The 26,630-nt window shown below is 46.6% G+C and overlaps 1 protein-coding gene across 2 annotated transcripts in view; it reads right to left on the bottom strand.

Annotated features, from left to right (window-relative positions):
- Positions 1 to 26,630, bottom strand: part of MAPRE2 (microtubule associated protein RP/EB family member 2) — an 859,854-nt gene that overhangs the window by 32,872 nt on the left and 800,352 nt on the right. For both annotated transcript variants that reach the window (XM_086965723.1, XM_086965722.1), the window contains one exon: positions 7,236 to 7,372. In XM_086965723.1, coding sequence (XP_086821849.1) covers positions 7,236 to 7,372 — 137 coding nt within the window. The remainder of the gene's footprint in view (positions 1 to 7,235; positions 7,373 to 26,630) is intronic.

The raw sequence follows: 26,630 nt of genomic DNA, 5'->3' as shown, positions 1-26,630 counted from the left end.
CTTGGCCGTCAGGGTATTGATTGTCGCACCCAGAAACTGTCGGACATGTGCCGGCTGAAGGTGTGACTTTGGGTAATTCAACGAGAAACCCAGGTCGTGAAGGAGGTGAATGGTAGTCGACATGTCCGCGGCGCACTGTTGTTCCGACCTGGCTTGAACGAGCCAGTCGTCGAGGTAGGGGTAGACATGGATGTTCTGCCTCCTGAGGTGCGCTGCCACTGTCGCCAGGCACTTGGTAAACACCCTTGGGGCTGTGGTGACTCCGAAGGGTAGGACTTTGAACTGATAATGCGTGCCTTGGATAGTGAACCTGAGGTACTTTCTGTGGGACGGGTGTAGGGGAATGTGGAAATAAGCATCCTTGAGGTCTAAGGTTGCTAGGAAGTCCCCTTTGTTTAACATGGGAAGAATCTGTTGCAGTGTAAGCATATGGAAATGCTCTGACAGTATATACAGATTGAGGGGACGGAGATCCAGAATTGGTCTGAGCGATCCGTCCTTCTTTGGAATGAGGAAGTACAGTGAATATACCCCTGTGCCTTCCTCCCCCACTGGCACGAGCTCGATTGCTCCTTTTTGCAGCATCACCACCACTTCCTGCTGCAATAAGTGCAAGTGCTCTGCGGACATAGGTCTTTGCCTTGGTGGAATGTTGGGTGGAGTGGATTTTAACTCTAGACAATAACCGTACTGGATAAGTTGTCGCACCCACCTGTCTGTGGTGATGTTGATCCAGACGGGCAGGAACTGCTGTAGTCTCCCCCCGACAGGTGTTAAGTGGTCGGGGGGCAGTGACAGTGAGTCACTGATTGCTTGGGGCAGAGGAGCGTGTATTGTTGTTCCCTCTGCCGCGTCCTTTGTTGCTGTTTCCCCTGTAGCCCCTCTTGCTCTGTTTGGGGTACGAGGATTGTGCTCCACCCCTAGGGAACTGTGACTGCTGACCCATCTGTCCTCTGGTGACTCCACGGGCACCTGAGCGACGAAAATTATTGCCACGAAACTGCTGTGATTGTAGGGCCCCCATGGATTTAGCAGTTTCGGTGTCTTTTTTAATTTTTTCTAGGGTGGTGTCAACATCTGGACCAAACAGTCTATCAGGATTGACTGGTTGATTAAGTATGGTTGTTTGGATGTCAGGTTTAAACCCCGATATGCGGAGCCACGCCTGTCGTCTCAGCATGACACTGGTGTTAATAGCCCTAGCGGCTGTGTCCGCGGCATCAAGTGCACACTTTATGGCCGCATTGGAGATTAGTTGTCCTTCCTGTATAACCATTTTGGTGCCCTCTTGAAACTGCGGAGGCAGGTGTTGCACAATTTGCTCTAGTGTGTCGTAATGTGATCTATCATAACGTGCCAGTAGTGCCTGTGTATTTGCAATGCGCCAGAGATTTGCAGCTTGCGCAGCCACTCTTTTGCCTCCTGCCTCTAGCACTTTGGACTCCTTATCCGGGGGAGGAGCTTCACCCGTTGTTTGGGAGTTGGCCCTTTTACGGGCATTTGCGACCACCAGGGAGTCAAGCGGCAACTGTCCCCGAATGTATGCAGGGTCTGCAGGCGCTGGTCTGTACTTTTTTTCAATACGTGGATTGACCACCCTCGCCCTGGTAGGCTCTTTAAAGATGTCCGCAGCATGCTTGAGGACCCCTTTGAGCATAGGCAGTGTCTTCACAGTTCTTTCCGAGACTGAAAAGGTGTCGAATAGAAAGTCTTCTTCAACTGGGTCAGCATGCATGTCCACATCATGATTAGCAGCTGCCCTCTCAATGAGTGCATGGAAACCTGCAGAATCCTCTGTCGGGGATGCACGTGTACTGAAAGCCTGTGGGTCTTGTCCCACATTTTGGGAGCCCTGGTCCCCAATGTCATCATATGAATCCAGTTGTGCGCCTGGTTCATTGACCGGGAAAGTGTATTGGTCATCTTCATCGTAGCCCTCACTTTCTGAGTGGTCTGGAGACGGTGTTGGGCTCCTTCTTGGAGTGGGCTGGATAGGTTCCATGAGGCCTGAGGCGTCCTGAGGAAACTTTTTCTTCTTCAGGGGGATGACGTAGGATTCCACCGGCTGCGAAGTGATCTTCCTCTTGTAAAGGGTTAGTCTGCCCGTTTCTGCATCTATGAAGCACTCCGAATCCTCTTCTGAGTCGAGTATTGGACCCGAAAGTGTTTCTGCCGTAGAAGATTCCGACTTCTTTGGCGTCGATTTTGATGAAAAGGCCTTCGGCGCCACTTTTGGCGGCAGAAGGAAGAGGAGTTTACTTGCAGGCTTGACCGGGACGTCTGTCGCCTTCTGCGGCGATGGCGCCGGCGCCGACGAAGCAGAGGCCTTCTCCCTAATTCTTTGTAGTGAAGAAGCAATGAGGGAGGCGTCGGAGACAGTGGTTTTTGGCACCGACGAGGTGGGTATGCCCTCGGATCCGACGTTCTGCTGGTATTTTTGAGGGTTGGTCGATGATGCCACATCCGCCGACCCCGAGTCCTTGGACCGGTGCGCAGATGTCCCAGTCGGAGCCGGAGCTGTGTCGCTGGCTTTGGCGTGTTTTGCCGGCGCCGCCGCGCTTGTCTTGTGCGTGCCACCCTTTTTAGAGGATCTCTCCTCCGGCGCCGATTTCGACCCCGCGGAATCGCCAGATTTCTTCGACTTCTGTGGGCCGGAGGTCGACGGAGTCGATGAGGCTGCAGGCTTATTCGTTTTTGTTGTAACGATCGCCATCTTAGGGACGCCTGAGTCCTTAAGTTTCGGTTTCGGGTCGGCCATTTTAGGTGTTGTCGATACCGTTGCTTTCAGTTTCGGTTTCGATACTTTCGGTGCAGCAAGTATGTCCGTGGCCGGGCTCGAAGGCGGGGCCGTGGCTTGCGCTACGGGGTCTTGGGGAAGGCCGACAGGCGATCCTTTGACCCGTTCTTTATGTCCGTAAACTTCGGGGCATAGCTCGTCCTCTGAGCTATCTTCCGCGGCCCCATAAACCCCTTCGTCGTCCCCTACCTCGTCGACGTATTCAAGGCCTTGACCCACGACTCCGTCGTCGTCTTCCGGATCTGCCTCGACCTCCGTCTCGGGCGGGGAAATCTGAAGATGATGGCTCTGGTCCTCCTCATCTTGGTCATCGAAGATGTTTTCTGGATCCGGGGCCGCTTGATTGGCCACAAGGCGCACCGCGCGCCGAATGGTGAGAGTCTTCTTCGACCTGAAACTCGCACAAGCCCTGCAGTTTCCTTCGTCATGGTCTGGCGAAAGGCACTTGTTACAGACCGGGTGCACGTCTATATGTGGGTATTTGGACCCACAGAGCGGACAGAGTTTAAATGGGCTCCGCTCCATGTTGGAAAGTCGGTGTCGAGTCGCGATGAGAAGGCCTCGATGTCCGAAGAGTAGAAATACTCCGCTGATTCCGGCTCCGAGAGACGGAAGAACTCGAGACCGCACGCAAACAATACCGACGTCAAGAACACACAGCCTTTTGGCCGTTTAAAGTTATGTTTTCTCGGTTCCGACAGAGAGACGTCGAGACCGCATCCGAACCCAATGGCGGAAAAAAACAATCTGAGGATGGAGCCGATGCCCATGCGCACTGTAGTCCAGGGGAGGAGCCACCTATCTCAGGATACTTCGAAGACTCTTCCAGGACAACAATGTGCGATCATCCGGACCCAACACTAGGCGGCGATCTAATGCTAAGATATGAATTTAGCAGCCCACATGCCTCGAACATATAGATCTCTAGGGAGGAACTGACCTGAAGTGCAAAGGGCTTGTGTGGCGGAGTCAGTTGGTGATGAGACCTGGGCGTGAGACGGCAGCATCTGGTTGACAGCAAAACCTGCAGCAGCAGCCTAATACCGGACACTATGTGGTCATTTGTGGTATGAGAAGATAACTGCCAGAAGGAGGGGGGAGCACTCCACATTGGAGTCACTTGGCTAGTAATGCAGGAATCGGGGGAACAATGACTATCAATGCAGCTGTCACCTGATAGCTTATAAAACATAGCAGCTACAATTCTGAGCACTACACAGTCTGGCCGGGTCAACCTGGGACTCAAGTTGTCCAAATTTGTGCAAGAAAACAATAATATGCCCCTTGCCCATACTATAACGAGATGTAAACATTCTCAGAAAGGTAAAATCAAAGAGTATGCTGGGCTACTTCAGATTATAAAGATCTGAGACTGGCCTGATGATCAGAGTAAAGCTTAATGCACAACTCTCCTTGATGATACTCAGCACTCATTGATTTTGTGAAATATGGCGAAAAGAGGCTCAAACGAGCCTTCTGGGGATAATTACACTAGGATTCTCAGAGGGACTTCTTGCATCTTGATTGAAAGCCAGAATGATTTTTTTTAATCTTGACATGCGGATGCAGAAGATGTAAAAGATTTGATTTGCATTGAAATCTGGGTGTTTACCCTGCTGCAGTTTGTTGCCCTGAATATTGTACTTATGACTCAAATGCCTTAAAGACCAAAGAAAGCCGGTTAAAACAATAGTACTGTGGAGTTGTGGTAGTCACACTTAAATACTTTGTTTTTACAATCTCCAGTCTTCCACTTCTGTAAAACGTTTGTTTTCCGCAGAGAGAGAGAACTTAATTTTACCAGGAAATATATAAACCCGTGACTGTTCTTGAATGTCACTGGGCAATGAGAAAGAATACAACCGATCAAGACGTCTCAAGCATCCAGAGTTGTTCATGGCACGAGTTGCACATCCACCATGTCTTTATGTATTTGTAGATGTTGTAAAATTGCTTTTCTCCCTCTAACCATCAAAAGAGGAATTCCTTCTTGCCTCTGGAGGCACAAATTCTGCAAACCTTTCTAATGATCCCAGTTTTACAGGCTGTACCACACCACAGCAATGATCTGCTATAAGAAGCAACAGGCATGCAATATCCATGGATCAGAATCGTGAATTAGTAGTAACCCTGTCCAATTATTATGAGTCGTTCAGTATTATCCTGGTTCTCATGTCTCAATGAATAAATATAATGCCCACCAGAATGTAAGTATCACTGTAGTCTCAGGAGCCTTATTTAGAGGTTTGAGGAAGTTCTATACTGTCACAAACATGATGGATATTCCCGGCCACCATATTACAAATGTGCTAGGATATAATGCACTTGTAATGACGCCAATGGGATATTAATAATGTTTGTGACCAAGAACGTGTCTGCCAAAGTCTAACTCAGACCCTTACTATCCTAATGGCTCTAAGTTTTCTGAGGATAACTTAAGCAGGTATTCCGTATAATGCCTTCTTCTTTTACTGAGCCTTCTCCTTCCATGATGTGCTAGGCTGTGCCCTCAATCTAACACTTGACTTCTTTTTTCAAGCTGCTGAAGTGATGATCTCCAAAAGGACTAGGTGAGGCTGGTAAGGCAGCCTGCAGCAGAGGTCAGAGAAGATGGAGCCTGAAGTGAAGGGGCCTGAATAGCTGTGGGTGGCATTGCCTGACTTAGGAAAGGAGCCCTCCAACAGTGGGCAGCTTGGGCCACTCAGCTAGAGGCGTTGCAAGGGTCACAGGGGCTCAAATGCAAGCAAGGAGAATGTGCCTCCCTGTACCAAGGGTAGGTAGTGAACAAAAGCCATAACTCAGGTCCACAGGGTATATCGCACCCCTAGGACCACCGTCACTGCGCTTGCTGCACTCTTGATAGCTACGCTTCAGCGATGAGCCATTAGAGGGCACAGGGATGGTTGCTGCTTTTCCTGATGCTTGCATATGCATACTTGGTGAATTCCAGGCACGGCAGTGCATTCATGTGTGAATCCGGCCTCGGAGGGTCTCTGTTCATGCGTCCTGAGAAACAGTGCAAGGGGTGGGCGGTGATAGCAAGCAACTTGTAAGGCCAAAAGGAAGGAACAGCCTGCATGCACATGTGGATGTGCCTTCTGCTTCAATCGTTATTCTAAATAAATAACAGCCTTCTCAATTGCCTGAACTACCGACAGCAAGAAGAACACTGCACTCACAAGCAGCACCAACACAATACTGTTTAGTTGGCAGCCCTAGCTCACGGTGTCTAAGAGCTTCAATACTTTACTTGTGGGCATATTCATAACAAACTGGAATAGATCATGGGTTCACTGTTACAGAAGCACTTGGCAAAATAGTGGGAAAGTGAGGAGAGAGGAGGGCTCACAGCTTCCCCACAAGAGGGGATTTAGAAAAATTTACATTTTGGTAAGAAATGTGATGGGACAGATTACAATCATGGATGAGAGAATAGGAAAAGTAGAAAAATAGAGAGAGCAAAAGCAATTACAAGTAGATTAGAAGTCAGAAAGAGTACATTAAATGAACACAAACTGATAAGTAGTAAGTTGCAGTTTCTGAGTAGATCTAGAGGGACGACCATGTCAAGGATAATAAGAAGGAGCCTGACAGACCGGCAGAATAGCAACTGCTGCGCAGGAGATGAGGTGATGGCAGAAATTATGCATCTTAAGCATGAACCGAACCTTGGCCGATTGTAGGCTAAGGCAGTGGCTGCCATGATTGCTGCCAACAGCTGAATGGGGTTGAGGTGGGCAGATTGCCGCAGCAAGCAGGCACTGTGGCCTCATTGCCAGGGAAGGCTGAGGCAAAAAATCATCTGCCTGTAGCCGCAAACATTTTCGTACCGACAAAGGCAGGAACTTTACCTATGCTTGTTAAAATGGGAGCTGCCACCCTCTTGCTGAGGCCCATGAAGAAGGGGTTAGCTAGCTTTATTCGTTTAGCGGCAAAGGAATTGGTCTAAAAATTCACATAGGAGGTGTGCATGGATCGTTTAGGGTGAGAAGTACCTGTCATTTCGGACAGCTAACCAGTCTGTCATTGTTGGTGCTGTTGTTGGAGGGCCCTACTGAGAAGTGTGGATCAATTGACATCACCTCCCTGGGAGAGAATGACTGCATGTGTGCTAAAACGTGAGACTGTGTAGCGGTCATGGTGTGCACTGAATTGCCTTCACTTTTAAAAGAATTTCTGATGCAAACACAGAAATCAGCTATTAACTTACAAGACTCTATAAGTAGTAGTCCAATTCTGAGCGACTATCTACTGTATGCTTAGCATCACTGACCATAACTCTTAGGTTTTTATGGTAGGCCTTTTTCAGAAAGAACACATGTTTGTGGTTTGTTTGGGATGGCACAAAGGAAAAGTGGTTTGCCATCTGTACAAAGATATATTAGAGACATTTAGACAACACAGCGTTTCTAATCAAGGTTACATCCATTAAAATTACCTGATCACTGAGCTGCGTGACTTGTGTTTCTAAATCTTTGTCGCTTTTGGGTACTGGACTCTGTGCTGCTTTTTTTGCTGATGAAGGACGAGATGAGGTGGAGCCAGGTTTTACCAGCGGACTTGATCTAGCAGCTCCTGAGCGTAAAAAAAAGACACTGTTTAAACATGATGAAAATCCAAGTGTTGTGGTTTATATATGCACATTGCAAATATTATTGCTAGAATTGTCTCTGTGAGGCAGTACCAAAAGAGTAATTGATAACCGATATGTGAATGACACTGCGCAACAGACAATTTGAGATGTGGAGCCTTGATCACAAAACAGCCAAATGGTAAACATGGAAAGAATTGCATATATAAAATGTCACTTGTAGGACATAAAGAGCAACGTTGTTGCCGCCTGAAAGTATGATGTTTTCAAATACCACTTGTGGAAAGAAACCCACAGACTACACAGAAGTTGCCTTTTGTGCCTGTTCTGTAGAGTAACATCCCACAGAAATGTTACCGGACAGATTTCCAATTAATCTCCTTCACCCCCGACAACCCTCATAGATAAAGTAAATACTAGGGCTAATGACCATGGTAATGCCTCTGCTCAAGGAGTGACTGTCGATATTGACAATGTTGGTTCCCTTCAATTCTTCACCCACTCCTGTAGGCCCTGCCTCAATCTTATGTGCCACTTTATTCCCTTGTGCTTTTCTGATTGTGCCGTCCTGAACTTCTCCACCCCTATAAGATTCAACTCTGTGAGACCTCAAATTATTAGCAAACCTGCCTACAAAATCCCCAGAAGTATCAAAAGCATCAATGCTGACTCCCTGATCCAAGCCTTACTGGATCTGGCCCATGCCCCTGCTTTAACGCTGCCTGAATTTAGGATGACAACTGCCCATGACGCAGTGGTACCTTACGAAGCAAGAAAAGTCAAGTAAGAAAAAGACACTAGTCAACCAATGGTATTCCACTGACTTAAGAATTCTCAAACGTGATGGAGGAAGTCCAAACTCACTTTATGGAGTTTTTTTGGTTTCATAAATCGTACATTGCATTATATACTGTTTTTTAAAACATCCTGGCAATGTTTATCTTGCATAACTACAAATGTGCGTGTCAATATTTCATTGTTTTCAAGCATTTGCATCATTTTCTTCAGTATATTTTGCCGAAACCTTATTTAAGAGGTAGCACTGTAATATCAGAACATTCTAGCAAGGGCATTTATATTAACTTCAACAACTATCAAACCCTATAGCCCCCCTCCCTCCACCCTCTGGGTTTTCTTGTAATTACTGCCTATGGCGCCTAGTTCACCCTGGTTCCATCCTCTACGCATGTTATCACAATTAATACTATTTTGCATTTGTCGGAATTACACATATAAAAATTTTTAGGTAGGAATCGTGCCATTGGGGGGACTGTTTACACATCTCCTCTATATGTCATGTGCCATTTAAACCGCCGCAGGTTCTAAGGTTTTAAATGCTTCTAACATTAAGTCACAATCCATTGAGATCTCTGTTTTACGCAGTTCTCGGGCCTCATCCTGTCTAATGGCAGCACTCTCCGCATTGCCCCATCTCACCATTTTCCCATGCCACAGGTACACTGATGGTCCCCTTGCGGCTTACCACCTCATGGTTATTGCATGCTTTGCAAGGATAAGTACTTAGGGGCCGATTAGGATTGCGGTGATTCCGCATCCTCCGTGCCGGCCGAAGCCACCGCCGGCCCGGAGGATGCGGAATCACCGCAGCAGTGCCTTCAAAGACCCCCCGCCAGATTAGGATGGCTGGGGGGTCATCGGCAGACGGGGAAACCGTCCGCCGCTTTTCCGCCGCGGTCGCCTTCCGACCGTGGCGGAAAAGCTCTAATATGGTGGCGGTGTCTATCAGACACCGCCAGCCATATTAGGATGGGGCAGGAAACATGCTTTTCCACAGCGGCTTTTCCGCAGTGGAAAAGCATGTGGTCTTTTGAGTTTGGGGGCCCGCTGTGGGCCCCCAGGGTGTCAGGGGGTGGGGGGTGCACATGGGGGGTAACTATGGTACCCCCCCTGTATTTACATGAACAAAGTGGCAGGCACCGTGCGGTGCCGCCCGCTTTGTGCATGTAAATGCAATACATGCATTTTTAACCTTGCGGTGGGTGCTGCTTCAAGCAGCACCCGCCGCAAGGTTAAAGATATGGGATGTGACCGCCAGGGTGGCGGTCACATCCTAATTCCTACGGAGGGACCGCCGCTGCCCCTGCGGAGGGTCCCTCCCTCCATCCTAATGGGCGCCTAAGTCAGCAAACCGCGAGCGTAACTACCGCGATTTTGGTCGCCAATACATCTGAGGAAGTCCAAACTCTCCAATCTGATCGCACGTTGAGTCATTCATCATGATGGTCATAAACGTGCACTTATTCAACCATAAATAGCTTGTTTTTAAACCTGTATCACTAATGAGGACAACACTTTTTGAGAGCTCTTTAAGCTCACAAATTAATAGACAATATAGTTTTCTAAAATTGCTTCCTCCCCTCCTCTTTTTGAAGTAGATCCCACTAGAGAAACTCTGTGCAAAGAAATCCCGACTTCTCCCCATTCAAGAGTATGAGGAACGCAAAGTAATTAAGGGATCTGATTTAGAGTTTGGATGAGCAGGTGACCGTGAATGTGACCGTTATCACGCCAACCCCTTATACAAGTGCCGTAGGATATATTGCACTAGTAATACGACTGACCAGATATCTGTCTGTTTTGTGCCGTCTATTACATCCACAAAACTCTAAATTTGGCCCTAAAACTCTGAAACTCTCACTGCTCAGCACCAAATTGGTCGATCTCACTCTTCAGCAAGGAGACGTCCTACAGTGGCGCAAGCATGAATGACCCAATATTGTAGAAGTCCAATCCTGACCGTGAGTTGCTGGCCAATTATCATCCCAACTCAAGCCATCCCGGCCTACTTAAAATGGAATGGTATCTCAACATGCACCTTGCAACCTACCTGGAAGAGCACAATGTCTTCAGGTATTTCCAATCTAAGATCTGTACTCACTTCGGAACTGAGACCTCCATCAATAGGATCTGTGAAAACTGTTTATACCTTGAATCATGTGCAAGTTCTGAAGTCATCCTCCACGATCTCTTAAAGGACTTCAACAAAATACAAAACAATATTAAATTGGACTGATTTGTTACCCATTGTGGTGTTGAGGAACAGCCCTAAAATAGTCCTCAGCCTTTCTAACCAAAATGTCTCACCTTATAAAACTGCCATTTTTCCTGTCTTGCTTGACAAAATGCAACTGCACTATCCCTCAAGGTTCAGTATTCTCCCCTATTCTCTTTCTTCAACTTCTACATAATAGCACCAGCAGCAGTCATCTTCGAGATCAGCAACCACTTAAAAGTCTATGAATGTTTGCAGAGCAACTATTATTGGTTGTAACTTAACTCTATCCTAACAGCTCTAAGATAGAAATATAGCTTTGTGGCCAAGGTGATCCACATTCGATCACTTTCAACTGGCCCCAGCCTACTGGTCTTCAGCGATCGCTCTTTGAAATTGGATGTGATCTGGGGTTTACTCCTGACATATCATCGCTCCCTTAAGTGAACAATGTATCAAAAATCAGTTTCTACCTCTTATGCATCTTTTGACCAAGTCTATAACTGTTGCTCCTAACCCAAAAGCCAGGACCGACCATTGTAATGGTGAACTCCAGAGCAGGCTACAGTAACATAATATATACAAGCCACTCTACCAAAACCATAGACAACCTAAAGAGAGCTAGACCTAAACCTTTTTAATAATCCTTGGACTGGGATACCTTGACCTTATTTACTCCGCTCTGTAGATGTGCCATTGGCTTCTGGTTTCCCAAAAATTGGTGCCCATATTTACTAACACTGTGCGTCAGGTTTGCGTTACATCTGGATTTGAGTTGGATAGTATCCCAAAGTTGTGCAGCGCACTGCCTTGCGTTACTTTGCTTCAAGAGGGCATTCCGCATAGAACTGTAGACAGGGATTTTACCAAAATCCTATACCTCCTTGAAGCAGGTGCAACGAATAATAATGTTTTCATTACTCCTCTTATTTTCTTCTTCGCGTGTGTGCTGCATTGTACAGCTACTATATAAAGGGGGTAAAGCCTTAAAGCATAGTTTTTGTACTGGAAGGGCTCCTTACTTCACAAAACCTATGCTTTAAAGAACACAGATACACTTTGCACTAGCGCAAGGATGTCTGTATTGGCATATGGCTGCTAAAAGTGCACCACAGCTGGGAGAGAGGAGAGCAGTACCACATCCTTTTTTCTCTCTTTCAAGCAATACAGCACAGCAACTTTAGTTGGTGAGCTGTGTTACGTGACAAATTAGTAGATAGTTGATACAAGAAGAAGGTAGTGAATATTCCTTTGTCCAGGCTCCAGTTCGTGTTTTCACTGCAACGCGACCCGGCGTTTGAGGACGAAGAAGACGTCTGCGGCTACCGCCCTCGGCTCCCGCACCCACACCCGCTATCGGCATTGTTCCTGCTCTGCTACAGCTTCGGCCCCCCGCTTTCATAAGCAGTCGGCGGGGGGGTCGTGGCAGGCTGTGCCTGTGGCGGTGAATTGCGGTGGGCAGCTGCGGCCTTGACGCCCTTGTGGCCTGGGAGGTACGGTAGCAGCCAGACTACCCTCTTTCTTTGCCCTTGCCCTTTCACCTTCTGACTTCAGCTGCAGCTGAATGTGAAGCTATGGAGCTGTGCGCAGGGCAGTGTTGGAGTTGAAGCCAGCTGCTCAGACCGGGAGTTAAGTTGTTCCCGGCCGAGAGACTGCAGCTTTAGCTGACAAAAATCTTCCTTGTTATTGGGTACAAGGCGTAAAGGGGTAATACAGTGCAAGGCTACCCAAGTGCTGTGAATGAAGTAAACACACTGTGTGAGGAGGAGGAGGAGGAGCGAGTTAGCCACGGCGAAGTCTACTGTCCGAGGGAAATCACCGTTTGTGGAGCGAGAGCCAGGTCCTGTTGCCTGTTTCATGTGGGCTGCTGCTTGATTTTGCGGAGTTCCTCTGGGTGCCTGCTCCCCGCCGCCGCATTGTTAACAACTTTAGCGGCCGCCGAGAGGTGAGCGGGACCAGAGGACTACAAGAAGTCTCAGCATTCCCGGCGGTCGGAGCCGCCCGCATCACTGCACAGCGCCAGGAGGCGCTTTAAACTAAGCCACATCCCCGCCTCGCGGGACGCCGGGCGAAGGGCGGGCCGTTTTGTGGCCGTTCGGTGGCTAAAGGAGGCTGGGCTGGGGCCACCCTCTTGTGTCCTCTCCTCTTAGCGCCCTGCTACGTTTCTCTGTAGCTAACATCACCATCGGGTGGGTTATTCTTTATGGCTACTACCCCTGAAATAGCCGCATTGCCATTAGAAGGGGGAAACAGTAAAGGTACTCTAGAAAATTATTTTTAAAAAGCTGCCCCTGATAAAGACAAGGAGAAGTTACTGGCCGAACGCAGGGCAGAGCGACGTCGCTCCATTGAATGTATTCAGAGCAAACCTCGCCCAGCCCCACTATCTCAGACTAGCCCTCCTGGTATAGGTTTGGTCTCAGAAAACAAGGACCTCCTATCTACTCAGGGTATTCCAGTACTCCTGCGAGAAACATCCCTTACACAAAATGTCTCCAACAATTTGGATACAAACGTTACATTACCTTCTAGTAACTCAAGCTTGGGATCAGAAGCAATATCCGATACCCCGCAAGTAGTGATGGTGACTACAAAAACTAAACTTAAGAAACCGGAGGTGCCCAAAGTGCATGGTCCGCCACCGAATAAAAGACGAAGGAGGGGTGGTGTTCAACAAAGAGGCAAGATCAGCCATACTGACTTCGGTAAAGAACTATACTTGCACATACATCAAGAGACACCATAATATCGGATTCAACCCAAACGATTCTTCAAGTAACATCACCGACCCCTACATTAACTGCTTTGACATCTGGTCCAGAATTTGTTGGGGATTGTACACCCAACGAACAGTCGTCTGTCCTTTCTCTAGATACCATTGAACGCCTGTTTAGATCATTTACAGCACCCATCCTAGAAAGACTGAAGAGGATAGAGCAACGGATGGAGCATTTAGAATTGGCTATCACCAACAAAGCCGGACTACCTAAGGACACAGCTAATTCAGCTTCACCTCATATAGCTGCAGTGCCTTCTCCCAATCTTGCCACCCAAAAGGATTTACACCCATCTAGTAACTCTGTGAGCCAAAATCAACAGAGGGTTAATCGAGATGTATCTGTATCTGTCCATCAAACTGCCCCACATGCCCCCAAGGTAATCTCGAAGGGGGGAATACAGCTGCTACTAGAAAAAAATCGGTGGTAAAAGGGAGGGTGTCCCCAAATAGAGTAGAACACCGTAGACCCCGTCAAGTTGAACTACCTCCAGAAGCGGTCCCCTATGTAGTTGTGCTCACGGGTGTCCCCATATTAGAGGATGACAGGAGAGAGGGGCCTGTTCAGTTAAAAAATAAAACCATGCATTGGCTCACCCAGAATAGGCCACTCCCTGGTAACATCAATGGTGAAATTGTGCATGTGCGTCGCCTCCCCTGGTTGGGGAGTCGTGAGAAAGACATCAAGGGTGATCTAATAGTCATAAACTTTAGGGATCCGGGTGCGGTCAGACACATCCTAAATTGGATGCCAGGGAACACCAGTAAAACAATCGTGCCCTGTGATCTGACGTACTTCTACCCGAGAGCCCTGGTGGCCCCTATAATGTGTCCCTGGGTCCCCTTTGGCCCACTGATCAATCCATCTATGAACGTTAGCAATCAGTATCCGCCGCATGTGCCCAAACCCATAGCTCCAAAAGACCCCTTTGGGTGGGATACAGTGCCCTATAGGGGCTATGGTACCAGCTTTAGGGGGAGGGAACATCCACATGGCATGAGGGATATGGATCATTTGCTTCCATTTACCCCATTGGAAGTTACTAATAGATTTGAAGCCTTCTCGGGCCTTGATGGCTGCGAATGACGGTCGGGGTCCCCAGACAGTATATCTTCATCGAATAGGATTAATGATTCTAAAGAGAACCTAACCCCCTACAATCAAACTTTGGTTCCTGAGTACATAGCAGTTGCAGCTAGCACAGAAGTTACCCAACAGAACATGGGTTACAGTAACTCATCTCCAGAGCTTAATGATAGGATACATTTTATGCATACCAAATCCCTGACATCCCACGACCCCACCCAACCCCCGGATCTGAAACCCCCTGAATCTAGATTTTCCCACAATAATCCATACACCTTTTCCATACTATTCTGGAATGTAGCGGGTTTACGCCCAAAATCCAACCTGCAACCATGGCTGGACACGATAAACCCACATCAAGTAGTATGCCTGCAGGAAACATGGTCAACTGACCCCATCCATCTGCTGGGCTTCAAAACTTTTTTGTCCCGGCATCCCCAAGTGTGTTTGGTAGACCTAAGGGAGGTTTAGTAATTTATGTAACTAACAATCTTTTTCCCTCACATATAGTGGAACTGAAGGGCGAAGAGCGTTATCAAATCCTTGAAGTGTCCTTTAATAAGTGTATAACGTATCTCCTGGTTAATTTCTATAATAACTTGGACTCCGCTAACTGTGTGAGGATTTTAAATGAAATTACAGCCTTTTTGACCGCCCAGCGGATTAAGAATCTGTCTTCTTCTGTGTATGTCATCTGGGGAGGGGATTTCAATATCTCACTGTGTAAAAATTGTAAAAATGGTAATTGTGGGTTACTAGATGAATGTGGTCTTCCTCTGTCTCATTTTGTGCATACACTGACTGGCAATTGTCTAAATGAATGTCTATTTTCCCTGGAGTTGGTCTTCGCTAACGAATCGACCGATCCCCCGACTGATTTCTTGCCTACCTTTCACGGGAGAGGGCTGTCGAGTACTATAGACTTTATACTGTCTTCTCAGAGCATGAAAGGCCAAATGGTAAATTTCAAAACTGGCTCGAATACTGTCAGCGACCACTTCCCAAATAGTCTAGTGGTGCTACCAAAAAACGTACCCCTCAGTCCTGTAACTAATAGTTTGTTAACCCAACAAACCCTGACTATGGACAAAACAAATGGCTTTTCTGTAAAATGGGATAAGACGGACCCGACAGAAATGACCAGAACATTTTTAACCAAAGCACTTCCATGGGTACAAAAATGTTTGGAGTTAGACCCCCCCCCCACTGCAGGTTATTACTAGCTTCCAAGAAATTACTAGAACTATCAGAGAGGAGCTTTTCCGTAAACAGACATCTAAAAAGCCATCATCTAATGGATGGTTCAATTCTCACTGCCGTAAACCCCATTGACTTGAGAATTTTGTAGCGCTGGCGCTTGGTAGCAAGTAGGACTGCTACAAGCGTTTTCTTGTATTCCTGCTTAGCTCTGTTTTTAGCTTACTTTTAAAAATTGTACAAACTGTGTAAAGTACCTGATTGGGCTCGCTTACTCCCCGGTCCACCGCAGCAACCAGTGCTGTTTGTTGTGGAGGGAGGCAAGCGGCAACACTTCCTGGTTGCTCCATCTGAGGCGGCCATCTTCGGTGGGTTGACGCGCTAGTCTCCCACTCCGCCCTGATTACTTAAGGGCTGGACAGTATCGCGCTCGAGATTGACTTGAGAATTTTGTAGCGCTGGCGCTTGGTAGCAAGTAGGACTGCTACAAGCGTTTTCTTGTATTCCTGCTTAGCTCTGTTTTTAGCTTACTTTTAAAAATTGTACAAACTGTGTAAAGTACCTGATTGGGCTCGCTTACTCCTCGGTCCACCGCAGCAACCAGTGCTGTTTGTTGTGGAGGGTGGCAAGCGGCACCACTTCCTGGTTGCTCCATCTGAGGCGGCCATCTTCGGTGGGTTGACGCGCTAGTCTCCCACTCCGCCCTGATTACTTAAGGGCTGGACAGTATCGCGCTCGAGATTGACTTGAGAATTTTGTAGCGCTGGCGCTTGGTAGCAAGTAGGACTGCTACAAGCGTTTTCTTGTATTCCTGCTTAGCTCTATTTTTAGCTTACTTTTAAAAATTGTACAAACTGTGTAAAGTACCTGATTGGGCTCGCTTACTCCCCGGTCCACCGCAGCAACCAGTGCTGTTTGTTGTGGAGGGAGGCAAGCGGCACCACTTCCTGGTTGCTCCATCTGAGGCGGCCATCTTCGGTGGGTTGACGCGCTAGTCTCCCACTCCGCCTAACCTTCTTAGCCCCGCACTTGTTCGCGCAGCGGTGACGCGCAGCGGTAGCGCCGTAGACGCGCCGAAGAGGCGCCAAAGAGAAGCCAGTCTGCGCCAGTCCGCGTCCAGACGCTTCCTGCTGACTGGTGCCTAGGCTCGTTCACCATGGTAGGACCTCCGCTGTCTTATGATTTGTCTTCGCTTCTTGCCCTTCGTCCCTCCATTAGTCTGACATGTGATCACACTTTCCTTCCATCCCACACTGATTATGTCTGCAAAAGCTGCAACTAGCGCCCATTTCTCCCTCATACCTGCCCTTTACCTCCTACCCAGGAATGGAGAATGTTTCTCCTAAATTGTAGGTCCGTCTGTAAACATCATACAGAGTTACACTCACTGATTGAAGACCTTAATCCTCACGCACTCTTCCTAACGGAAACGTGGCTCCATATAGACAATGATCCAGCTATTGTCTGGGCCATTCCTCAAGGATTCACGTTAAAGAGATTGGATCGCCAGACTGGGAGAGGTGGAGGAGTGGCCTTTGTTTATCGTGACAGTTACAAATGCCGAATCACCCCCACTACCTCACCAACTTGCGAAAGTCTACACTTTTCGCAAGAATTCTCCCCCACTACCACCTTCTCTGGCATCCTAGCCTACCGTCCCCCTGGCGCTCTTAACAATTTCATTATTAAAATTACGGATCTTGCTGCAAGTATCGTATTATCCTCACCCAACTTCACTTTGTTGGGGGATCTCAACTTGCATCTAGATGATCCTCACGATACTGCAGCCAACACCCTCTGTTCCAACCTTCAAGCGCTGGATCTATATCAAAAGGGGTTTCATGTTACTCACAACAGAGGTCACTTGCTTGACCACATTTATAGCAATATTGATGATCTCATGGTTGAGCCCCCTATCCCATTACCTTGGACGGATCATTTTTTGATACCCTTCATCTGGCGTACCAACCCCTCTCCCTCCACTTGCGGCCTCGTTAAACATCGAGGTAGGAAATGGTCCTCACTTCCCCTCCCCGCTTGGGAAGCTGCCCTGGTTAAAGACACACCCAGGAAGGCACTGAATTCCAATACAGCAGCCAATAACTTTGATGATTGGATCTCCTCCACACTTGATATGGTCCTCCCTATACAGGCTAGTAACCTTACGAAAAGACCTAAAGCTGCCCCATGGTTTACCCCCACTCTTAAGACCATGAAATTAGCCTGTCGTAAATCTGAAAGAACCTGGAGACAGGACTACTCCAAACCTAGGAAGGATGAATATAGAGCCGCCATTAGGCTCTATAAACAGGAGATAAAGGCGGCACAAGCCTCTTTTTACGGCAGCAAAATTAATGCAGCCGCTAACGCCCCAAGGGAAATTTTTTAAATTGTTAAATCACTCATCTCACCCCCTGTGGAATGCCCCTCTGCTGATGGTGCTCAAAACCGCTGCAATGAATTGGCTGTTTCTTTCTCCAAAAAAATCCAGACTATCTACTCTTCTTTTACTCCTACTTTTCAAGGACGCGTTTACATCCCCGTAGTTAAGTTAACATCTTTTATCTTCATTTTGTCTCTTGTTGCTGTCCTTTGTCAGAAGCGCTTTGAGACCTGTCGGTGAGTTGGCGCGATACAAAACCCAGTTACAAATTACAAATTACTATCTACTCCTCTTTTGGGGACGCTAACAACGATGTGGTACCCCCCGTCTCCTCCACCTCTGATGCCCCTGTCTCCTGTAGGCTTGACACAATCCCACTCTTAGACATTCCGGCCCTAGACAGACTTATTCCCAAAGTTACCTCAGGCTCCCCCAACGACTCAGCACCCCCTCAGACCCTCATTAAGGCCATGGACATAATTCGCCCGGTCATATTGGACGTTCTCAACACTTCCATCTCCTCAAAATCCGTACCTCCTTCTTGGAAGTGTGCGATGGTGAGGGCCTTGTTGAAGAAACCCAATCTTGACCAATCCAACTTGGCGAATTATCGTCCTATTTCCTTGCTCCCTTGGTTGAGCAAACTGCTTGAGAGGCACGTAAATAACATCTTGATGAGCTATTTGGAGTCAAATAGCTTCCTACGTGCCTCTCAGACAGGGTTCCGCCCGCTACATGGGACCGAGACCGCCCTCCTTGCGGTAACAGAGGAAGCAAGAGCAGTGTTAGACCAGGGTGGCAAAGTCGCCATTATCCTATTAGACCTCAGCGCCGCGTTCGACACGGTCAACCATGTCACGCTATTACAACGATTGGCGGACATGGGCGTGCCGGGCCCGGCCCTGGAATGGCTGACATCCTTCCTGGCTGACCGTTTTTTCCAGGTCTTTGAGGGCGAGGCGGTGTCACCCAAACATCCACTCAGGTGTGGGGTTCCTCAGGGCTCTTCCCTAAGCCCCACCCTGTTTAATGCCTACATGGAACCCCTAGACAGGATTGTCCATCCCTTCGGTGTGCGTATTGTCACCTACGCGGACGATACCCAACTGGTGGTCTCCTTAGACCACTCGGAGGTATCGTCCAACACCCTAGGCCCCTGTCTGGAGGCTGTTGCCAGATGGATGCAATCTTCCTGTCTAAAACTTAACGGGGAGAAGACAGATGTCATCTTATTGGGTAACCCTTCTCCCTCTGTCTTTGCATCCATCTGGCCACCATGTTTGGGCTCACCCCCCGTTCCCAAGTCCCAAATAAAAAGCTTGGGGATTTGGTTTGACACAGCCTTAAACTTCTCAGCCCAAGCCACAAAGACCGCAGCTACCTGCTTTGGACTGATGAGGATGCTGCGGAAGGTGCTCCCTCTGCTTCCATTTCAGGTAAGGAGGATCCTGGTCCAGGCTCTTATACTATCTTGCGTGGACTACGGGAATGTCCTCTACATGGGAGCCCCCTCCTTTGTCACCCATAAGCTCCAAGTCACCCAAAACAGTGCGGCCCGTTTACTCTATAATCTCCCTCGCTGGCAGTCAGCAAGGAATGCCCTAAGGGAACTTCATTGGCTTTCCATAGCGGCTAGAGTACAATTCAAGGCCATGTGTACTCTACACAAAGCCTTCCATCACCTTGGCCCTGCAATTTTACAGCCTCTGGTCACTCCTTATGTCCCGTCACGCTCCCTCCGATCTTGTACCCTCCAGCTGGCCTCCTCCATCAGAGTCAGGAAAGCCCGCTGGGGAGGCCACTCCTTTTCACACACTGCGGCTAAACTCTGGAACACCCTCCCTCTATCCCTTCGAAGAACTACCAACCATCTTTCCTTCAGGAAAGCCTTGAAAACTCACCTGTATGCTAAATTCTGCTGATCTGCCCTGAGCCCGCGCTAAATAAATTTTCAGTTATAAGCGCTACGAGGCCTCCGGGTAGATAGCGCTATACATGTGCAGTTTCAATTCAATTCAATTCAATTCTATCCAACTTAAAGGCGGCTCTTCGGAATACAGTGAGAAACAAAACCGAAATAGCTAATCTAAGAAAGCTGTATAACCTCGCCCTACTAAATCGCAGGAAAGAAATTAAGAGTAATCTATGGGCCCAGCTCCACGAGAGCTGTCTAAATAAAGATAGTGTTATGTTTTGGCGAGTAGTTAAATCCCCATTTCTGGCTGACTCATCGACCGCGAGACATCTAGATGTCGCGTTGACGGCTGACGAGTGGGTCTCCCATTTCTCCCAAATTTTTGACGGTAATCCAATTGAGTCCAATAAGGAGGGCGCAGTCATGGGTGCTCAACCTTCGGACAAAATCTACCCGATAAATCTCTTATTTGATCACAAAGAGGTCATTAAAGCCCTGACAGCTTCCAAAACTGGCAAGGCCCCAGGACCCGACGGGGTAACGGTAGATATTTATGTCCATAATCTCGAACTTTGGTCCCCCCTGATTACCCAGGTTCTAGCGGCAGTCACATCAGCCGGCTTAATTGACTCTTGGTCCACATCTATATTGCTTCCTATCTTTAAGAAGGGCGACCGCAACGACCCCGCCTGTTATAGGCCTATCTCCCTTCTGGACTCCCTGGGAAAAGTGGCAGGCCGGTTGATATTGGAGCGCCTTCAAGATTGGGCGACCACTAATAACATTGTGACCGACCTGCAATATGGGTTCCAGGAGGGCCTCGGCACAGTGGAGCAGGTTCTGAATCTTTCCCTTTTGATAGGGAAATATACCGGAGCCAAAAAGTCAAATCTGTTCCTGGTGTACGTGGACCTCAGCGCAGCATTTGACTGCGTCCAGCATTCTAGACTTTGAACCATACTTGGGGATCTGGGGGTTGACCCCCCGCTTGTTATCTTTCTCCGCGAACTCTATTCAGATGCCACTGCCCGCGTCAGGTACGGTGTAAATGGAGAATTATCTCCCGCATTTACCATCACAAAAGGGGTTAGACAGGGTTGTGTCCTGGCCCCCTTCCTGTTTAATTTATATACTAACGGCCTTGAGGTGGCCATGCTAGAAGGGAGCCAGGAGCTCCCAATGATAGCCCATCGCCCAATTCCGGCGCTATTATACGCTGATGATTCTGTAATATTAGCCAGAACACTGAACCAACTGCAAAAACAACTCAACAAATACTGCCAATTTATGGGTGCATTAGTCCTAAAAGTAAATGCGAAAAAGACCTTTGTCATGCACCTTGGTCCTAGGGTCCATAAACCAAAGAGTATTTACAATGATAAAGTGAGGCTGGAATGTACCAAGGAATATCCTTACTTGGGTGTCGTAGTAGACGATAATTTAAGTTGGAGACAGGCTATGACCACCAAAAAACTTCTTTTTCAGCGTGCTTCTTCGGCTTTAGTCTCTTTTTCAAGAAAATTGGGTAAACCGGCCCACTAGAACTGTTAAAGATCTACCATGCAAAATGCCATTCTGTAGCTGTCTATGGAGCCGGGGTTTGGGGATACTCAAACGTCGACTCCCTCCAGACCATTGAGAATGGGTTTTTAAAATATCTGTTGGCGGTACCACAAAGCGCCCCAAATTACGCATGCTACACAGAATTGGGTGTAGACTATCTCATAGATATCATCAGGTCCCAACCCATTCTCCTGTGGCACCGTATTTGGACAAAGACCCAATGTAATTTGACATGCTCACTAATCACAGACTGCTTGGGCTTAGATAGATGGAATAAAATACCCTGGCTAATATATATCAGCAATTTCTTCAGAGATTTGGACCGCTTTTCCTACTTTCAAGACCCCTCCTGTTTAGCCGATATTAGTAGGAAAGATTTGAAAAAGTTATGCTTAACTCACCTGAGAGAACTACGTCTCTCTCAGGAAATTAATAAACCTTCCAACGTTCAAATTCTGACAGTACAGACCGTCCCGGGTATCCAAGCATACTTAACCTACCATCTCACTTCATATGAAAAGTACCTATTAAAGAGGTTTCGATTTGATTCTTTTTTCCGTATTGTTACATTCCCAAAAAAACAGGACTGGTCTACCACTTTATAAAGTGCCCGTGTGATTGAAGATCCCCACAATCAACAATGCACGTCACCCTCTTTTGCAGATATTATGTCTTTGCTCGTAAGCGATGGATTGTGCGGCTCTTACGCACATTAGGTATGAGATCCTGTCGTCCGGCCTACTTGGCTCTGAAATTCTTGGACTCAGAATATGCCGCAAAATGTGTAGCCCTCTTTTTAAAATCCTGTTTAAAATATTGTTCTAACCTTGATTGATTAACTTTATTGCATTAACTTTTCTTCTTTTTATAAATGTTTCTCCAAATTGATTTGTTATTTACACGAACTAGCCATGGAAATGTTAATTTTAATTAGCTGTTTTATTTTTCCGCCTTCGTCCTATTTTTAACTATATTGAGATGTTTTTATATGTCCTGTTTATGTACTTTTTATGGTTTCAAAAGTTTTGTAACCGAATAAAAGTTTTATGACTGACTGATACAAGAGGACAAACGTCCAAAACATCCCTTTGTTAACTATTTTGCACTAAATTCTGTAGCCTGCCTATGAGCTCAGCATTTCAGTTCCGAATGTAAGAGTTTGTTAACAAAGCTAGTAAAATCAGTACAGTTCACTGAGTTCAAACCACACTTTAAGACAAAAACAAATAAGTAATGACACTTTTTTCTGATCAGATTTTGCACCATAGGTGTACATAAAAAAACACCCTGTGATCAACAGATCATGTTTATACATTCCCAGCTAATATGATTGGTCGATTCTGACACGTGTACATCTGAGAGTTTCATTTGTCATAAGAGATATGTTTCAAATCTGTAGCCTGCCCTTTCTGGTGTACTGTACTTTTATCTTTCTAACGAAAGGTGTTTTCACCTTTACTTTTCTTCCACCGCTGTCTTATTTCCTTTGCTTCCTTTTAAAACGGTACAGTAATTCTTCTTCTCTTTTTCTTTCTGGTGTACATACATTATTGTTAAGTCTTTAATACTGTATTTAACTACGGTAAAAAAAAAATCAGGGCTGTATTACACTGGTGCCCTGGGTGCAAAACGAGTGAATGCACCTGCTTTCTACGCCCTGGAACGATTTCTAGGGAAAGTTCCCTCATTTCCTGGGGGGGGGGGGGGGGGGGGGGGGGGGGGGGTTGTGGGTGCCCTCAAGTAATAAGGAAACACTTTGTTACTGTACCTATACTGACTCAAAGTCCTTCAATGTCTGTATATATAAATGCTCTTTTATTTAATCCTGAGCTAGCTCTATGCCAGACCTAAATCTGAGTAGCAAATGATTCTGAATGGTGCTTCATGCTAGGGTGGGGTGCAAATTCCAAAGGGACAGTCAGCTTAACAGATGGATACTTATTTAAGCAGACACTCTCTGCTCCTACAGCATTGCTAAAAGGAGGACAACAATACAAACTGGATTTGTTAGCCTGGATTTAGTGCCTAGTTTGAGCAGAGGTTTTTGTGGCATGGCATTTTCCTTTCAAGAAGGTATAACACCTACGTCAATGACATGCCCTTTGCGTTTCTTCCTGAGAGCTGTTCACACCTCCCTCCCCAGGAGAGCAGAAGGCAGTCTCGCAGCCAGCAACGGTAAACGATCAATGGAAAACTTGGGCAACAAGGGGCAACTTTTTAAAGTTGCTGTTGACTAAAAAGTCACATTAAATTTGACTTGGCATTCAAGTTGGGTTTAACGTAATGATTTCGTTGATACCTTGAAGTACCAACTTTATTAGTCCCATTCAGAAGTTGCACTGCTGAGTTGTTCGTATGTAATGCCAATTCGTCTGCTAGCCTGTGTACTGTAAAAGTGACAATTTGGGGTTTTTACTGTCAGGGCATATACAAAAAAGTCCCACTTTTTAATATACAGTACCCTGACTTAGTGCTTGAGAGGCTTACCTTAGGAGGGAATTACATGTATTTTAAAGGTCTGGACTTTGTCAGCAGCTTAAACGCAAGATTAAGGGCAAGATTGAAACAAACAAAAAATCCAGAGGTGCCTCCTGTGCTATGGCTGAGGAGCGTCGCCCCACTGCTTTTAGGCAGTGTAAATAAAGGAAACATAAAATGATAACAACTTTGAGTTATTAGCATAACATGTTTCTGTGCTGCGTTGTTGACGGGGGGGGGGGGGCTGCTCTCCTCTCGGAGCACAGCAAAGGAGTGATTTGTCCACTCCTAAGTGCACATGACTGTTTGGCTGGGACCGGCCAAACAATCATGCACACTTTCCCTGTTCTCCACGCAGGCTGCATTACAGCCTGTGTGAAAAACATCCCCAGGCCCCCATTCCCTGGTTGAGCGTCGAACCATATATATATATATGTGTGTGTGTGTGTCTATTTTAAATATGTAATGCTTATCTTTTAAGAAAAAGATACAATAAATGTAGTATACTATTTTAATATTGATAACACATGTCCATATCTTAATTTAATATTTCAAATCACTTGTCGATGTAATCATTGATGTCATTTGAGATGTAATCAATGATGTCACTGACCATGTCATGAGTGATGTAATATTTGAGGTCATTAGTAGTGAAGTAGTGTGGCTCACTGGTTAGAGGCGGCAGACCAGAGAGCAGAGGACGGCCCGGGACCAGGGTTCGAATGCCGGCGCGGCAGGTTTCTGGACCAGGGTCAGCGGACTCGATAATTCTCTCGCCTCGGTGCCCACTCTGATCAGCGATCACACTCGGCAACTCTGGGCATTAGCTTGCCTCATCTTCACTAACGGCCCCACCAGACCACCGGGGATGCCTGGTCTCACCCTGGAGATACCCATTAAGGGACCATCTCTCAGGGAAGCCAGGAAGGGTTTCGCAGCGGTCGAAGCGCCTTGGGACCCTCCGGGTAAGTAGTGCGCTATATAAATGCCTATACATTTACATTTACATTAGCAGTGATTTGCGGGGGCGTAAGTTATAGTTTGCTCAGGTAACTATAACTGCTGAATTTTAATAGTTTTGTGCCAGTGAAATCTGACCCTAACTATAACGTCCCTGTAACCTTTGTTTTTTTAAGTGAATTGATAACGTTTTTTTCCCTAATTTTTGTTTTGTTTTCTGAAAGCATCAAAAATGGTCACTTAGTCGGTCGCACTGTACCACATTCCATTGCAATTCCAAATGTCAACAAAAACAGCTTAGCACATGCGAGGACCAAAGCATATAGACGGTTATACTTTACAGAACTTCGGCTCCTGTTTCCGAGGCCCCAAGCCACTTACTATAAACCTTTGCATGTTTGCATCCTCTGGCCTTATACACTGGCTTTTCTTGTAGCGCGCACCAGTCTACACTCCTCCACCACATTGCCAGCGTCTGCTACATGGTCTAAGGTTTTTGTGATTCTATTTCCTAAATATAAAGTCCATGTAACCTTTGTTTTGTTCAGTGACTTTCTACGTTTTTTAAAATTCTATTTCCTAACTATAACGTCCCTATAACATTTGGTGTTTTTATCAGTGAACTTTGAAGTTTTTTAATAATTTCATTTCCAAACTGTAACCTTTTGACAGTGGGTGTGTGAGTAGCTGTATAAGTAGGTGTGTGCTTCTCTGTTTGGGTGAATTAATGGGTGCATGAGTGTCTGATTGGGTCTGTGAGTATCAGACTGGGTCTGTTAGTGTACGTAACAAAATAGGGTCAACCCAAAAGGAGTCACTGGGACCTGGGTATGCAGTATTACAGTAAGAGGGGTCCCTGAACGGGAGGATGGATAGATTCACAAATTGAAGAAAGAATTAGAACAAAATCCGTAAAATTTATGAGTTCAATGTTATTTATTCACAGAGTACTCAATCACACATTAGTATACATTGCATGAGATCATTAATTGGTAAATATTGGTGCCCAAAGGGGAAAGGGGCGGGAAAGGAAACGTGATGTGGTAGGAAGTGTAGTCGGGTAGGGAACGTGGTAGAGGTAAAACATACGTATTTACAGACACACAGGGTTTATATCGGCTTCCCACGGGAGCCAGGCATTGGTATCACAAATGTTCATAGGATTTCGAACAACTAGGATTCTGGAATCAGCAGTTAAATTTGTGCTAGGGGTAGAAGCTGGTACGGGGAGTAGTAGTCTACGTTTCGACCCTGAGCGGTGTAGGGTAAGTATTCCCTTACATGCGGGTCTTCATCAGGACGGTGAAAAAGGGGGGTTGGGAAAATTCCTAGAGGGGAGCATATAAAAACATAGTTAAGAGGGTCCTGAGGGGATCCTAGAAGAAGGTGGAGAACAGATGATCATTTCACAGAGGATGGTGACACTATATGGTACATGAATTACCAACGTGTTAGATCAAAAATTGACTGTGTGTGTGACTCTGTGTGTGTCTCTGTGTGGCTCTGTGTGTGTGTGGGGCTCTGTGTGTGGCTCTGTGTGTGGCTCTGTGTTTTTGTGGCTGTGTGTGTGTGTGTGTGAGTGCATATGCAATAGGTCTCGCATTTGCAAGAGATTAAGCTATTGGCATTGTAAATGACAATGCCATTTATTTATCTATTTTCAAAACCAACACATAAATAACAATTTTGTCATTTACAATGCCAATAGCTCTAACTTTTGCAAAGGCGCGACCGTTGCATTGTAATGCTTGTTATGATTAGGAGGTTATTTTGCCTAATATAGTTTATGCTAGTCAGTTTATGTTTCACTAGTCAGTTTATGTTTCACTAGACCTATGCCTAAGGTGATTAGTATTGCGTAGTGTGTTCC

This window comes from Lissotriton vulgaris, chromosome 4_1, assembly GCF_964263255.1.
Source record: "Lissotriton vulgaris chromosome 4_1, aLisVul1.2, whole genome shotgun sequence".
Lineage (NCBI taxonomy): Eukaryota > Metazoa > Chordata > Amphibia > Caudata > Salamandridae > Lissotriton > Lissotriton vulgaris.
Note: the sequence above shows the minus strand (reverse complement) of the source record. Positions and strands in the feature narration are given on the sequence as shown.